Source organism: Furipterus horrens, unplaced genomic scaffold (genome assembly GCF_987537825.1).
Source record: "Furipterus horrens unplaced genomic scaffold, mFurHor1.1.pri manual_scaffold_8, whole genome shotgun sequence".
NCBI classification, from domain to species: Eukaryota; Metazoa; Chordata; class Mammalia; order Chiroptera; family Furipteridae; genus Furipterus; species Furipterus horrens.
The window spans coordinates 16,752,057-16,768,059 of NW_028327178.1; the positions used below are offsets into that span (position 1 = coordinate 16,752,057).

The window sequence follows — 16,003 nt, forward strand, 5'->3', positions numbered from 1 at the left end:
AAACATTCCTGTATGTATGTAAGTTTACAGTTATAATACAGATACATAATACAATAATTAATAATAACACAAAAATTAACTGTCTCAAGTACAACTGGAAACCTCTTTTGCTTACACCTGTAGTGTGTGTATGTATATATTTATGTATATAAAAATATATATGTGTGTGTATGCACTGCTAAACTTATTCTTTATTTAACTAAACTCTAACCTTTGGATTTCACCAGTTTTTCCATGCACTCTTCAGGGGAAGGGGGATAGTTCTACAAAATGTTATCACGTAGATGGATTTATGAAACCACTACCAAAACTGGGACACAGAACTGTTCCATCACCCGAAGAAACTCTTTTATAGTTACTCCTTTATGGTTATAAAGTCTCACAAGCCTAACCCCTGGCAGTCACTGATACGTTCTTTATCACTATTTTGTTGTGATTTTGAGAATGTTATGTAAATTTGAGCTTTAAAAATGTTTTATTATAAACATTTTTAAATGCACAGAAGTTGAGAGTATAATGAACCTCTCTGTACCCACCTCTCAGTTTTCAATGGCTCTTACATTTGCTATATTGGTTTCCTCTGTCCTTCCCATCCCCTCTGTTTTTGTTTTAAAATAAATCCCAGACATCTTATTCCCCCCTTATACATCTCAACAACAATACGATTCAGGACATTTTCTTACACAATGCCAATGTCAGACCTAAAAATATTAATAATAATTCATTTTTGTCAACTAAAGTCAGCATCAAGTTTTGGTCATTGTCTATGTTATTTGATATTTAAATCAGAATCCAAATATGGTTGTTAGAAGTGTTTTAGAAAGAGTGACTGTATATTATTAATTTCAGGTCGAAAGAGGTGCGATAAATTCATTACATTGGCACAAGTATAAGATTAGAACTATCCTGGTGAAACCAAAACATGGTCAACTACTTTTAGGCCTCTTAATCTTGGACAGTTTTCCACATCCCATCCTAACCTATCTTACACTCTGGATTTGGCCGACTGCTTCCTCCTGCAGTTGGGGTCAAGCTTACTTTTAAAAATGTGGCGTGCTATTCCCCTGGCTTTCATGTTTGATACCCATTGCTTTTCCTTAGGATACTGCAGAGTATTTTCACTTAAATGATCAAATTTGACCCTTACAATTCAGTTGGATTTACTGCTCATGCCATTGATGGAAAAGTCTAGTGTATATAACTCCCCTCTCGCAAAACACTAATCACAGTTGTGAATCTCAGTTGAATCAAGTCAAATGGGCATTTGTATCCCATCCTCCCTATTGCTGTCGTCTCCTTTCCCAGCTGGGCAACTATTTACCCCTCCAGGAGAGTTCCACTGCCTCTGGCAGGAGGGCTAGTGCCTCCGTTATACTGTACCCAAGTTTTCTACCAAAACACAATGCCCAACAGCATTGGTGTCCCAGTTAAAACCACTTGATTGGCCAGGCCATCAAGCTAGCCAGGACGGCCAGAAAGCTAAAAGAGGTGTGTGTGTGTGTGTTTGTGTGTGTGAGAGAGAGAGAGAGAGAGGAATGGGGGAATAACTTTAAAAAACAAAATGCTTAAAATTTAGTTTTGTGTATTTAGCTGATGCGTACTTTTTTTTTTTTGACTCGTATTGCTGTTTAATAATGTACCCAAATCTAGATGTGCAGATGTGCAGAGAAGAGTCCAGTCTAGAAGAACAATGCACTAAAATGTTCAGAGTGGTGCCGAGTGACGGGTACTAGGGTTTAAAGGTGATTTCTCTTCACACTTTTCTGAATTTTGAACTTGACAACTACTTATTATTTTATAATTACACACACAGCAATGAAAAGGGGAGTTTTATTTCTTATAGTCCCTCTAATTCCAGGTGTGTATATTTCAAAAAAAACCTTTTATTCTAATCTCCTAAATGCAATGCATTAATTTGTTTTGTCCAACTATACTGAAGCATTATCTTCATTATTGTTTTACCTTAGGAAAATGACAAAGCTCAAGTGAAACTTGAAGATGAGCAGGAGAAGCTGAAGAAACAGAAGACAAAACAGGAAATTAGGATCACTTTGCAAAAAGCCCTCCAGGAGAAGATAGAACGAATTCAGCAGGAATACAGAGAAGAGCAGGACTTGAACATGAAGCTCGTGCAAAGGGCCCTGCAAGACTTACAGGAAGAGGCTGATAAAAAGAAGCAGAAAAGAGTAAGACATTTATTCAGTGCCTAATACGTGCTGGGTGAGGTTCCTTGTTGAGCTCTCTGTCTTACAGGAGCTAGACACATGTAAAATGAACCATAATAGTGCTACTCTAAGCGTGGCATCAGCTTCTTCAGAGAACATTAGAAATAGAAATTCATTGGCTCCAGAATCAGAATCTACAAATCCAGATCTTGGCAGGGGCAAGAAATCTGTGTTTTTAACAAGCTCCCTGACACTGTTCAGATGCTCACTGAATTTTGAGAACTCGTAGTCTAGAACATGGTGTTAGCACTGTGATAGCAGGATGGGCTGGCAGGAAGAGGAGTGAGTAAGTATACCTGGAAGCTGGGGAGCACATCGCTGAGAAAGTGATATGTGAGTTGGACCTTGGAGGATATGCACAGTTTTGTCAGGCAAGGAGAGTGAGGAGAAGCATTCCTATTTATTTAGCTGTCTGTTTCTTTGAAATCTGTATTAAACTCTTAAGAGTGTCCTGCTTTTCCTATAGTACAACTTTTTATAGACTACTTTTTAGAGTGGTTTTAGGTTCACAGCAAAATTGAACAGAAATACAAAGCCCCTACAAATGCAAAGCCTCCCCCATTATCAACAGCCCCCATCAGAGTGGTACATTTGTTACAATTGATTAACCTACGTTGATATCATTATCACCCAAAGTCCATAGTTGTACATTCTATGGGTTTAGACAAATGCATAATGACATGTAGTAGTTTCATTGGCCTAAAACTATCTCCATAGTTTTGCCTTTTCCACAGTCTCATATAGTTGGAATCATCCAGGATGTAGTCTTTTTAGATTGGCTTATTTCACTAAGTAATATGCACTTAAATTTCCTTCACATCTTTTCATGGCTTGATAGCTCATATCCTTTCAACACTGAATAATATTCCATTGTGTGGATGTACCACAGTTTATTTAGCCATTCACCTACTGAGACACCCTTGGCTGCTTCCAAGTTTTGGTGATTATGAATAAAGTTGCTGTTCACATTCATGTGTAGGTTTTTGTATGAGCGTAAGTTTTTAACTTGGGTAAATACAAAGAGAGCTATTGCTGGATCAGATGGTAAAAATATGTTTAGTTTTGCAGGAATCTGCCAAATTGTCTTCCAAAGTGTCTGTACCATTTTGTATTCCCACCATCAGTGAATGAGGGCTCCTATTGCTCCACATTTTCATCAGCATTTGGGGTTGTCAGTGTTCTGGACTTTGGCCATTCTAATAGATGTATAGTGGTTTCTGATTATTGTTTTAATTTGTGTTTCCCTGATGACATATGATTTGGCACATTAAGGATTCTGAATCCAATTTCAATATGAAGAGGTAGGGGGTTTTCCAAGCAATGCTCAGGACATCAGCTGGGTGTCCTATAATTCAACCCAATTCTGTCACTATTTACCTGGAGACAGCATCAGATTGCACAGGTAAAGGGCTCAGTTCTACAAGAACAGCCTCTATTTCAGGCACCAATCACAAGCCCAGGGTGTTAACCGTGCTTATGACTATCAGTTACAAATCAGAAATTCCAACAACCCTCTTCAACTCAAGATGCCAACTGCAAGTTCAGGTTGTTACCTGTACCTCTGACCAACTGGCTATAAATCAGAGGGTTCCACGACCCCCTCCTTGGGCTTGATTAATTTCTAGAGCAGCTTACAGAACTCAGGAAACCCATTTACTCACTAAATTGTTGATTTATTACAAAGGATATTAAAGGAGACGAATCAACACAAAAGAAGAGATGTATAGGTTCTAGACAAAGGAGCTTTTGTCCTCATGTTGTTTGGGACCCGGGATGGTGGAACACGGAAGTGTTCTGGTTCCCCAACCTGGAAGCCCTCCAAACCCTCTTCTTTTGGATTTTTATGGAGGCTTCATTACATAGACCTGGTTGATTAAATCACTGGCCCTTGGTGATTGATTCAACTTTCCTCTCTCTGGAGATCATGGGGTTGGGACTGGAGTTCTAACTCTCTGATCACATGGTTGGTTCCCCTGTCAAGCAGCCCCCAAAGTTAGGTGCTATCCAGAAGTCACCTCATTAACATAAGACACCTTTTTCACTCTCATTACTTAGGAAATCATGAGAGTTTTAGGAGCTCTATGCCATAAATGGGAATAAACGCCAAATACCTATTTTTTTACTGTAAATTATTCACAATATTACAAGCATCATGAAATCATATGTGACATGACTTTTTGACTAGCTTCTTTCACTTTGCATAATGTTTTCAAGGTTTATCCATGTTGTACCACGTATGAGTACTTCATTTTTTTATATGGCTGAATAATATTCCATTGCATGGATATACTATATTTTGTTTATTCATTTGTCAGTTGATGGATGTTTAAGTTGTTTCTGCTTTTTGGCTCTTATGGATAATGTTACTGTTAACATTCATGTGCAAGTTTTTGTTTGGACATACATATGTTTTTGTTTCTTTTGGGTATGTAACTAGGAGTAGAATTACTGAGTCTTCGGATAACTCTTATGTTTAAGCTTTTGAGTGATTGCCACATTATTTTCCAAAGTGGCTTCACCATTTTGCATTCCCACTAGCAGTGTATGAGGCTTCTGATTTCTTTACATGCTCATTAACACTTACCGTTTGCCTTTTTTTTAACCATCCTAGTGTGTCTGAAATGGTATATCATTTTATGGTATGTGATTTTGATTTGCTTTTCACTAATGACTAATAATGTTGAGTCTTTTTTCCTATGCTTATTGACTATTTGTGTGTCTTCCTTGGAAAAATCTATTTGAGGTCTATTATATAGACTCCTTAAAGAAGTTTATTCAAGTCATCTGCACAATTTTTAATTGGATTATTTGTCTTTTGTTTATTGAGTTGTAAGAGTTCTTATATGTTCTACAAATTCCTTTACATAAGTGGTTTGTAAATATTTTTTCTCATTCCCTTTTCTTGATGGTGCGCTTTTAAGTACAGAAGTTTTTAATTTTGATAAAGTCCAATTTATATTTTCTTTTGTTGCTTTTGTTGTCATCTCTAAAAAACTGTTTCTAACCCAGGTCACAAAGATGTGGTCCTGTGTTTTCCCGTTAGTTACATAGTTTTAGCTTTTACATTTAGGCCTTTGATCCATTTTGAGTCAAAGTTTGCATATGGTGTGAGTTAGGGGTCCAAATTCATTCTTTTGCATGTGGATATATCCAGTTGTCCCAGCACCATGTCTTGAAGAGACTTCTTTTTCCCTTTTGAATTCTCTTAGCATCCTTGTCAAAAGCCAATTAACAGTAAACGTAAGGGTTTATTTCTGGACTTTCACATCTCCCATTATGTATATGTCCATCCTTATACTGTATCACATGTTTATCTGTATCACTGTAGTATGTTTGAAATCAGGAAATGGGAATCCTTCAGTTGTGTTCTTATTTTTCAAATTGTTTTGACTTTTCTGGCTCCTTTCCATTTTCATATGAACTTAGTATAAGTTTATCAATTTCTGCAAAGAAGACAATTGGGATTTTGATAGAAATTGTTTTGAACCTCTAGACCAATTTGGGCACAGTTACCATTTTAACAATATTGTCTACGTCTACTGACCCATGAACATAGGATGTCTTTCATTTATTTAGGTCTTCTTTGATATATTTCAATAATATTTTTTTAGTTTTAAGAGTATAAGTTTTGCTTTTCTCTTGTTAAATTTATTCCCAAGTAAGAATGAGCCTGTATATAAGCCATTGTTATGGTCCAGCTACACCCTCAATCCTTGCTAGTCCTACTTCAGGTCTATGATATTCTCAAAAGAGATCAGATCAGAAATTGGATGGAATAGCACAAATATAAAACCATGAAAGATGGAGAAGCCAACTGAAATGTTTTTGTTATAATGCTCAGTTGACAACTTTAGCTGCACATTAAAATCACCTTGGGAGCATAAACACTATCCATTAGATATGAATCTTTGGAGGTGAGGCTCAGCCCTTAGTACTTTTAAAGCTCCCCAGGTGATTCCAAAGTGTAGCTAAGAATGAGACTTGCTATTATAAAGTATCAGGTGACTGATTCATCTTCTAGTCAGAGACAGTGCTATAATAGTAGTAGTGACATTTTGTGTATCAGGTTAAGATTTCACCTACCTAAGTTAAAATAAATGAAAATAAAGCTGTATAATTGCAAGTTATTTGGAGCTCCTTTGAGAAACAGTTTGGGATAATGTTTGAATGAACTTCTTCAGCAATTCAAATGTATTTTACAACATTTCAAATAGATACAAAGAATAGTACAAAGAGCTCCATGTGTCCCTCACCTAGGTTCAACAACCTTCACTTAGTGGTCATTCTTGTTTTATCAATACCCCTACAACTCCTAGATATTTTGAAATAAGTCCTTGACATAATATTTCATCTATAAATATTTCAGTATTAGTTTTAAAACATTGAGATTGTAGCTCTGAAAGATTGTTTTAAATATCTTAATATCATTATTATACCTAAAAGTTTCAATGACATGTAGTAATGTTTATGTTATGTAGGAAGATATAATAAGAGAACAGAAGATATATCATCAATATTTGGCACAGCGGCGTGAGGAAGAAAATGCTCAGGAGAAAGAACTGGACAGAATATTAGAGGAAGAGAAGGCAAAGAAGTTGGCTGAGAAGGACAAGCAGCTGAAACTTGAAAAGGAGGCAAGGAAACAACTTGTGAATGAGGTCATGTGCACAAGAAAACTTCAAGTTCAAGAAAAGTGTAAGGAAATGAATTAGAATTATGTTTTAATTGAGCCTTAATTCAATTTAAGTAACAACCAAAATATTCATTAAGTAGGTATTATGTGTGAAATACTATGAGGGATGTAAAAAGGATTCAGGCAAGATCCCTTCCTTGCAGATCTAGTCTAATTGTGACTACATAAAGTAAAAACATACTGTATAAAGAGTTTTATATCCCAGCAGACTCTGCGCAGTCACAGGGGAGGTGTTCTCAAGGCGGAAGGAATAGCATGTCCTTTGAATGGTCTGTGCGCCTTAGTGATCATAAAGGAGAGTGAGAAGGTAGGGCAAAGACACACATCTTCCCCTCCTCCCTTTGATCTGTCCCTCTTTTCTTTCTCCAGGTGTCTCCATACTTTCCTACCTGCATACCTTTGCTTGGGTAGTGTTCTCTGCCTAGGATGCTTTTGATCTTGAGAAATTCTAGACATCTTTCAAGAAAGCTCAAATGTCTCATGCCTTGAGAGGCCCTCTGTTTCACCCAGTTCATAATAAATCCTCTTTCTGGGCCTCTCTCCGCATCTTGCTCGTGTCTTAGCACACCATTGTATTCCTTGAGCTTCAAACAGTGCTCGGTTACAAAAGGAAGCATTTGTAGAGAGGATGAACTACCACCTCCCAATTTCCACCATTGTGTGTCCAGCCCAGTGAACTGTAGTCAGTTAATGGATAGATTACTGTTAGGGTGCTATAGGCTTCACACTAGTTGTCTTTGCGAGAGAAAGCTCATCTTGGTTCCATTGATTGATTCTCTACCTCAGACATTACAACAGCAGTTGAGAATTGTTAAGTCAGTATTAGGTGGAGTTTAGCTTGTAAGCTAAAAAGATTTTTGTTTTTACCCATGAAAAATGTTTCAGAAGGTACTGAGAAAACAGAAAATTTAAGTATCCTGGACCATTTATAAACAAGGAAACAAAAATCAACCATAATTCCACCAACCCTGAAATAGCTACCATTTACAACTTCATGTATTTCTTTTAGTATTTTCACTATGTATATGATTTCCCCTACAGGGCAGGATCCTGTTGTATATGCTGTTTTATAGTCTAGATTTTCCACTTATCATTAACATTCTCCAGGTCATTTTTCTTCAGTTATAAGATTTGTAATGCTGCCTAGTAACCCATTATAAAAATGGACTATAACTTATTTTGCCTAAACTATTGGACCTTCAGATTGTTTTGAATCTTTTTACTACTACTTTTATCATTTGCAGGTTACCATCATTAAGCAAGAGATGACTGCTTTACATTTGTCCTAGAAGCTTAGTAAATAGTTTTTTGTTTTTTTGTTTTGGCTTACATATGATTGTTTAAGGTAAATTTCTATAAGTAGATTTGGGGAAGATATGTACATTTCAGATGTATATTGCCCAGTGGTATTTATTCTTTTGTGAACTCTGTTTTCTTTGTCATTTTTCTCTACTGGGATGCTTCAGTTTTTCTTATTTAATTTATAAAAGACTTTTCTACTAAGACTTTTTTCAACATTTTGTAATAAATAAAATCTCTCATTAACATAAATGACACTAGAACTACTTGTCCTCAAGAAGAGAAAGGTGAGCACCATTCTAACAGTGGTAATCTGGTTTGAAAAAGGCTGATCATAGAATCTCAACAAAAAACAATGAAGAGAACATCTGTGTAGATTGCAGCTCATATGAACCTAAACCCTGTTCTTTCCTCAGTAGAGATAACCACTTCTCCCTTATTGATCTAAAATGCAGCCCAGCGCTGGGTCTAAGCTCTGACTTTCTAAAACTAATATGGCACTAAAAAATAAAAAAAAGTAAAACTTACATGGCACCGATGCCCAGAAAGATGTTAGCAAGCCTTGTCTAAGAAGTCAGTTAGCAAATGTTGCTTTTGTTTTTCGTAGTGCAACGGAAAGCCAAAGAGCAAGAAGAACATGCTCTGGAACAGGAACACATACATGAAGGTCTAAAAGAGCTTAACAGGGAAGAGAAGGAGAATTATGAAAGGTATGATTTTGTTTTATTATTATTTACTACCTAAACAAAAAAGGAGATTTTCGACATAGAGGCCAATGTGCTATAATTCTTGCATCACTGACATTATTTCACATCAGTACAGTTATGCACCTCGTGGCATTTCTGCCAACGACAGACCGCATGTGCGATGGTGGTCCCAGAGCTGAAAAATTCCTATCACCTAGTGATGTCATAGCTGTGGTAACATTGTAGCGCAACTCATTACTCACGTTTGTGGTGATGCCGGTGTAAACAAACTAATTGTGCTGCCAGTTGGATTAAAAATACTGGATTCTGTGTTTTTACTGTTCCTTTTCTGTTTGGGTATATTTGGATACACAAACACCAGTCTTGTAGCCTACATGTATAGTAGGTCATACCATCTAGGTTTGTATAAATGTACTTTATGATGTTCACACAAGAATTAAATCAGCTAATGACACATTTCTCATATATCCCCATCATTAAGTGACACATGACTATATTACATTTGTCCTAAAAGCTCAAATCAGTTTACAGAATTTTGTATTAAAATAAGTACCAACGTCATGGTAAATTTAAATTCTGTTACTATTGTGTATATTCTGATTATACACATTGGGTATTGAACTGGATGGACATCTTAAAAAATAATATAAATTAGAAACAATCTTTTTAAAAAAATTTTATTTTACTTTAAAGAAAGGGGAAGGGAGGGAGAAAGAGAGTGAGAGAAACATCGATGTGAAAGAGAAACATCAATTGATTGCTTTCTCCCATCTGCAAGTGTCCCGATGGGGCAGAGCACAGAGCCTATGACCCAGGCATGTGCCCTGACCGGGAATCAACTGGCAGCATTTCAGTTTGTAGGGTGATGCCCAACCAACTGAACCACACTGGTCAGGGCAGAAACAAACTTTTTAAAACAGGCACCAATCCTAAATCCCAAAGAAATAACAAGACAATTTCATCCCCTACCTCCACTCCATGACACATACCCTGAAAATAGAATCTGCCCCAGAGACATATACATTCTATAATCTTTATTTCTAATAAAAGCTGATACTTAAAATGTGGCTTGTAGATTGTAAATGGTACAACTGCTATGGATAACGGTATGAAATTTCCTCAAAAAATTCAAAATAGAACTATCATATTATTGATGTAAGAAATGTTCTAACCTGTAGAAAATTTGTATAAGTATTTATTTGAGCCAAAACTGACAGTGCGGGGAAGCAAGATCTCAAATGCTTTAGAATGACAGTTTTACAGTTTCTTTTCTGCACTTGGAATAAACAAGGGACAGGAAGGAAAATTACCTGACGGTGGGAGAAAGCGAGGATTACAGCATAGGCACCAAGATTCTGTTCTTTCTTGAGGGTGGTTATTTCAAAGGTGTATGAACTAGATGCCTGGGGCAGGGCTACTCGTTTAGGAATTGGTGACCAGATCACCCTGTGAAGTTACTTTCCATAGAACTCCTTTCTCTTCCACAATATGATCCAGCAATCCCGCTTCTGGTATATATCCAACATAATTAAAAGCGAGAACTTGAAGAGGTATTTGCACGGCCATGTTCATAGCAGCACCGTTCACAATAGCCACGAGGTGGAAATAATCCAAATGTCCTTTAGCAGATGAATAGATGAAATGTGGCATATGTATACAATGCCTTAAAAAGGAAGGAGATTCTGACACATGTTTTAACATGGATGACCCTTGAGGACGTTATCCCAAGTGGAATAAGTCAGTCACCAAATTACCAACACTGCTTCTTCTTACACGAGATGCCTAGAATAGTCAAATTCATAGAGACAGCAAATAGAATGATGGTTACCAGGGGCTGGGGAAGGGGGAAAAGGTGAGTTTTTATTGTTAGATGGATATGAAGTTTCAGATTTGCAAGAGGAAAAAGTCCTAGAGATCTACTTCACAACAATGTGAATATATTTAACACTCTTGAGCTGCAGACTTAAAAATGGTTATGATGATAAATTTTACATTATCCGTTTTTTACCACATTAAAAAAGTCACACTAAATTTTTTTAAATTAATTAATTAATTTGTTTGTTTGTTTGTTTTATTTTTAGAGAGAGGGGAAAGGAGGAAGAGAGGGAGAGAATTACTGTGTGGTTGCCTCTCACTCGCGCCCCCAACTGGGGACCTGACGTGCAACCTAGTAATGTGCCCTGACTGGGAATCGAACCAGCGACACTAGGCTCGCAGACCGATGCTCAAAAAAGTCACACTAAATTTTAAAATGTGGCTTATATATTTAAAATGTTGCTCACATCTGGAGGAAGTTGTCTAGTTAATCCTGAACAGAGTGAGGCAAATGCACCCACCTAGTGAGCAGCAATGTGAGACCTCTGCGGGCTTTCCGCCAGCCTGGCCCTGTGACAGGCAGCGGAATGGCAACTGGCAGCCCAGCCTGTGTCAGTTTTCCCAGCTGTTGAAGAGGAGTGAGAGAGGGCTGGAAAGAGGCCAAGACCCTCTCTATAGCACAGTAAATATTTTGAAGTTTTCCTTCCCTAACGTCAATATTTGTTCTAAGATTATCTAATTATTGTGTAGAGAGGACATTATTGAATTTGTCATCTGTTTCTCCTCCATCACCCTGACTTTCATGGGAATTTTAATTTGACTTCACCAATTATATTTTAATTGTAATGCCCTAAATAAATCCAAATGCTTACTTTAACAATGCTATTACTTTGACATCTCTAATTCTGTAGACGCTCCAGTTTAGCCAAGGAGTACCGGAAGCAACTTCAGATGCAAATGTCCTACCAGCAACAGGCCCGGGAGGCAGAGAAGGAGGAGGAACGCCGAGAGGTGGAGGCAGGCTTAGCAGCAGACAAGATCTGCCAGGACAAGATCCAAGAGCTCCTGTCTGCCCCTCGTGTGCTGCCCCGAAATGTCCACCCCATGCGGAGGGCATGCCCTGCTAAGCTTCCACCATAGTTTCATATACATCAGTTTTTTTCAATCCTTTAATATTTTTAACTGTAGTATGCTTAGAAAATATGCTCCTTTGAACTCACAGATAAATGTCCTTTTTTTCTGAGTTTGCATAATGATACATAATTTTGTTCCTTTTTTAGATTTCACAGACTTACAAATCTGAATGGTCTACCTCATATCACAGTTATTTTCCTAACTTACCCCATGGCTCTGTTCTAGTTCATTTACTAATAGCTAAACTTCTCGTTACCTGTCTTCCCATCTGCCCCTTTCCTCTTGCCTCCTTTCTCTTCTCTCTCACAGACATAGTTCACAATATTAACAGGGCATTTTGGCAGGCAGAGCTGGGATGATCAGCCACTCTTATTAACCCTCTTTTTTTCTTTTAAGATTTTATTTACTTTTTAGAGAGAGGGGAAGGGAAAGAGAGAGTGGGGAAGGGAGAGAGAGAAGCAAATGGAGAAAGAGAGAGGGAAAGAAACAGCAATGTGAGAGATACATCCATCAATTTCCTCTCACACACCCCCAATTGGGGACCTGGCCAGCAACCCAAGCATGTGCCTTGACTGGGAATTGAACTGGTAACCTTTCGGTTCACAGGCCAGCACCCAATCCACTGAGCCACACCAGCCAGGGCTCATTAACCCTTTTTTTCGGTCATTAAACTAATATTTACTGAGTGCCTCTCATGTGCCAGGTGTTATTCTGGACCTGAGACTTCAGCAAGAACAAAACAAACCCTTGCTCTCACGGAGCTGTAAAGCAGGAAATGGCAAGAGTGCTATTTTATTTTATATGGATGGCCAGAAAAGATCTCTTTGGGCAGCTGACCTCTGGATGAAATGGTCATGTGGTTATCTGGGGCGAAAACATCCCAGGCAGAGGGAAGAGCCAGTGCAAGGGCACTGGGGCAGAAATCTGCTTAATGCATTTGAGGGATAGCATTTGTGCTGGAGTAGAGGGAGTGAGGAGAGAGTGATAGATTCATCATAAAGGTAGTGAGACCGGCTGATGTAAGGTCTTGGAGCCATGGTAAAGACTGGCTTTTACTTGGCAATAGGAAGCTGTCATAGGGTTTTGGATAAAAGAGCAATATGGTATGATATAAGAGGCATACTGGCTGCTGTGTTGAGAAGATTTCAGGGAGATAGAAACAGGGACTCAGTTAAGAAGCAATCACAGTAACCCAGCTGAGGGTGATAGTAGTGTGGTAGCCAGCCCTCCTTCTGTATTCCTGCCTTGTGTAGTCCTCAGCCACCCTGAATCATGCCTTCCCCATGTGTCCAATAGCACACTGCAGAAGTGACAGGTGTAACTTCAAGTCTAGGTCATAAAAGACACAGCAACTTCTGTCGTAGTCTCTTGCACTGCTCACTCTGAGGGAAGCCAGCCAGTGGCCACGTGCAAGAATAGGATTCTCAAGAAGTGCCCTTGAGAGGCCCATGGGGGGGGGGGGGGGGACAGGAGTCTCACCAAAAGGCCACACAGCTTGCCAGCCAAGGGAGTGAGCTGCCTGCGAAGGTCTTTAGCCTTCACGCCAGTTGAGTGTTAAGATGATGGTTGCCCTGGTTGACGTCTTGAATGCTCAGGCAAGCTTTTCCCACATTCCTGACCCCAGAAACTGAGAGGAATAATAAAAGTTTATTGGGTTTTTAAGCCTCTAAGTTTTGGGGTATTTTGTTAGATACCGCAATAGATAACGTAACACATATATCTTGAATCAGGGTAATATCTGGGGCACTGTGAGAGAGGTCAGATTCTGGCTCTATTTTGAAAGTAGGGCCAACTAGATTTGTTGATGAATGGACGTGTTGAAGGTAGAGTTGGAAAGTCAAATATGACCTCTATGCTTTTGATCTGAGCAACAAATAAGTCAACTGCTCTTGTGGTGGGAAACAGTTGACACACCTCTCTTCATTTTCTTAATGTTGTCTTTTGAAGAGCACAACTTTTAAATTTTAATAAAGTCTATCTTTTTTCCTTCATCCCCTTTTTTCAGAGGGGATGAAGATGAACATTTTTATACTTTTATGCATCATATCTAAGAAATCTTTGCCTAACCAAAGGTCATAGATAGTCTCCTATTTTCTTCTAGAAGTCTCAGAGTTTTATCTTTAACACTGAATCCTGTGTTTATTTTGAGCTCTTTTTTTGGCAGGGCGGGGGGTAGTGTGAGATAATAGTCTCAGTTCACGGTTTTTCTTTCTTTTTTGTGTATGGCCAGCTGGTCGATCAGCACAGTTTATTGAAAGGCTGTCCTGTGGGCACCTTCCTTTATTTGCTTGATGCGGTTAATTCATTCAGGGGTCAGTGGTTTTGCTTGGACTCCCATGGTAGGATTACATTAGCATCTTCACCTGGCTGGCTGGGTTCCACTTGCTGCCTGAAATGCTAACGCTGTTTTGTGGGGGATTTAGGCCCGGGAATCTTGGGCACTCTGTAAAATATGTACATTTACCGGACATACTTTTTAAAAAGGTAGAACTGAACATGCTCATATTCCTCAAATTCAACATTGTAATTATTTTCACTTCAAGTGTCCTCCCAGGGAACTCTCTCAGGGAATTTCATATGGCAACTCATTTTTACATAGTAAACACTGCCCTGTGGCTTTACATATCATGTTTACAAAGTATAATGGCTACATAGTAGTCTACTGAGTTAGTGTACTATAATTTGTTAAACATTGGACTTTGTTTCAAATTTGTCGCTATTATGAATTATATTGTAACGACAATTTTCACTTGAATTATTTTCTTAGGTCCAATTAATTCTCTAAAGTGGGATTTCTCATTCAAAGGGGATGAAGATGAACATTTTTATACTTTGCTTTCTAGCACCACATTTACAAAAACAGTTTTTAGAGATGTAGGCTTTTTAGAGAAATCTTTTCAGAGCTAATTGGTATTCTTTCTGAAGATTTAAGATGGATTTAAGCAAATTGCTAGATTCTGAAAGTTTTGGGTTTTTTTGTTTGAATTTTTTTTTTAAACCATCCACTTTTACCCGTTTGGTGAATCTATTTCCTCCTTTGGATTCTTTCTAGTCTCTTGTGGCCAAAGTCAATCTCTAATCCCAAAGTGTGGGCATCTTGGCAAAAAAGAAAAAGACTGTCCTTTAAGCTTTGTGGAAAATTAATATATGGTTTTATTTCTGGGCACTCTGTTCTGTTCTATTGATTTATTTGTTTACCCTACGCCATCACAACACTGTAGTGCTTACTATAGCCTTTTAGTTAATTTTGCAATTGGTAGTGTAAATCATTCAATAGTGTTCTTTTTTTTTCAAAATTGTTTTGTCTGTTCTAGATAAAAATGTCCATATCATTATTAGGATCCCTTCTTCAACTTCTATGAAAATGCCTGCTGAGATTTAGACAGACATCACATTGAATCTATAGATTATTTGGGGGAGAACTGCCATTTTAACAATAATGAGCCTTCTAATCCCTGAAAAGGTCTATCTTCCCATTTACTTAGGTGCCTCTGATTTTTCTTAGCAATGTTTTTTCAGTGTGCCGAACTTGGCTTCTTTTGTTAAATTTATTCCTAAATATTTCTTTTTGAAAGTATTATGAATGGAATTGTTTTCTTAATTTTATTTTTAGAGTATTTATTGTTAATGTAAAGCAACATAGTTGAGTTCTGTATATTGAGTTTTTATCCTATAATCTTGCTTAAACTTGCTTATTAGTCCCTGTAGTTTTTTTGTCTGTTTGTTTGTCTTTGAGATTCTGTAGGATTTCCTTTTTCAGGATTATGTCATTTGCAAATAAAGACTATTTTATTTATTTCCTTTCAATCTATCCTTTTCTTTTTCTTGCCTTGCTGCACAGGTTACTGCAATATGCACTTTGATGTTCAATAGAAACGAGAATATACATTCTTGACCTGTTTCTAGTTTTAAGGGAAAACATTTATTCTTTGACCACATTTAACTATGGTATCAGCTGTAGGTTTTTCAGATTCCTTTTAGCAGGATGAAGATGTTTCCTTCTATTCCTGGTTACTGAGGGTTTTATTATAAAGAGTTATTAGATTTTATCAAATCCTTTGTGTGTGTATGTGTGCGCCTCCTGAGTTGAACATGTAGTTTTGGGTTTTTATTCTATTAATATGATCTAT

At 37.7% G+C, this 16,003-nt stretch overlaps 1 protein-coding gene across 1 annotated transcript in view; it reads left to right on the forward strand.

Moving 5' to 3' along the window:
• CFAP53 (cilia and flagella associated protein 53) overlaps positions 1-11,939 on the forward strand; it is a 28,621-nt gene extending 16,682 nt beyond the window's left edge. Inside the window, exons 5-8 of the mRNA XM_090285529.1 lie at positions 1,968-2,186; positions 6,704-6,920; positions 8,825-8,927; positions 11,651-11,939. Of these exons, the coding sequence (XP_090141655.1) occupies positions 1,968-2,186; positions 6,704-6,920; positions 8,825-8,927; positions 11,651-11,879 (768 nt within the window). The 3' untranslated portion in view covers positions 11,880-11,939. The remainder of the gene's footprint in view (positions 1-1,967; positions 2,187-6,703; positions 6,921-8,824; positions 8,928-11,650) is intronic.
• The last annotated feature ends 4,064 nt before the right edge of the window (positions 11,940-16,003 follow it).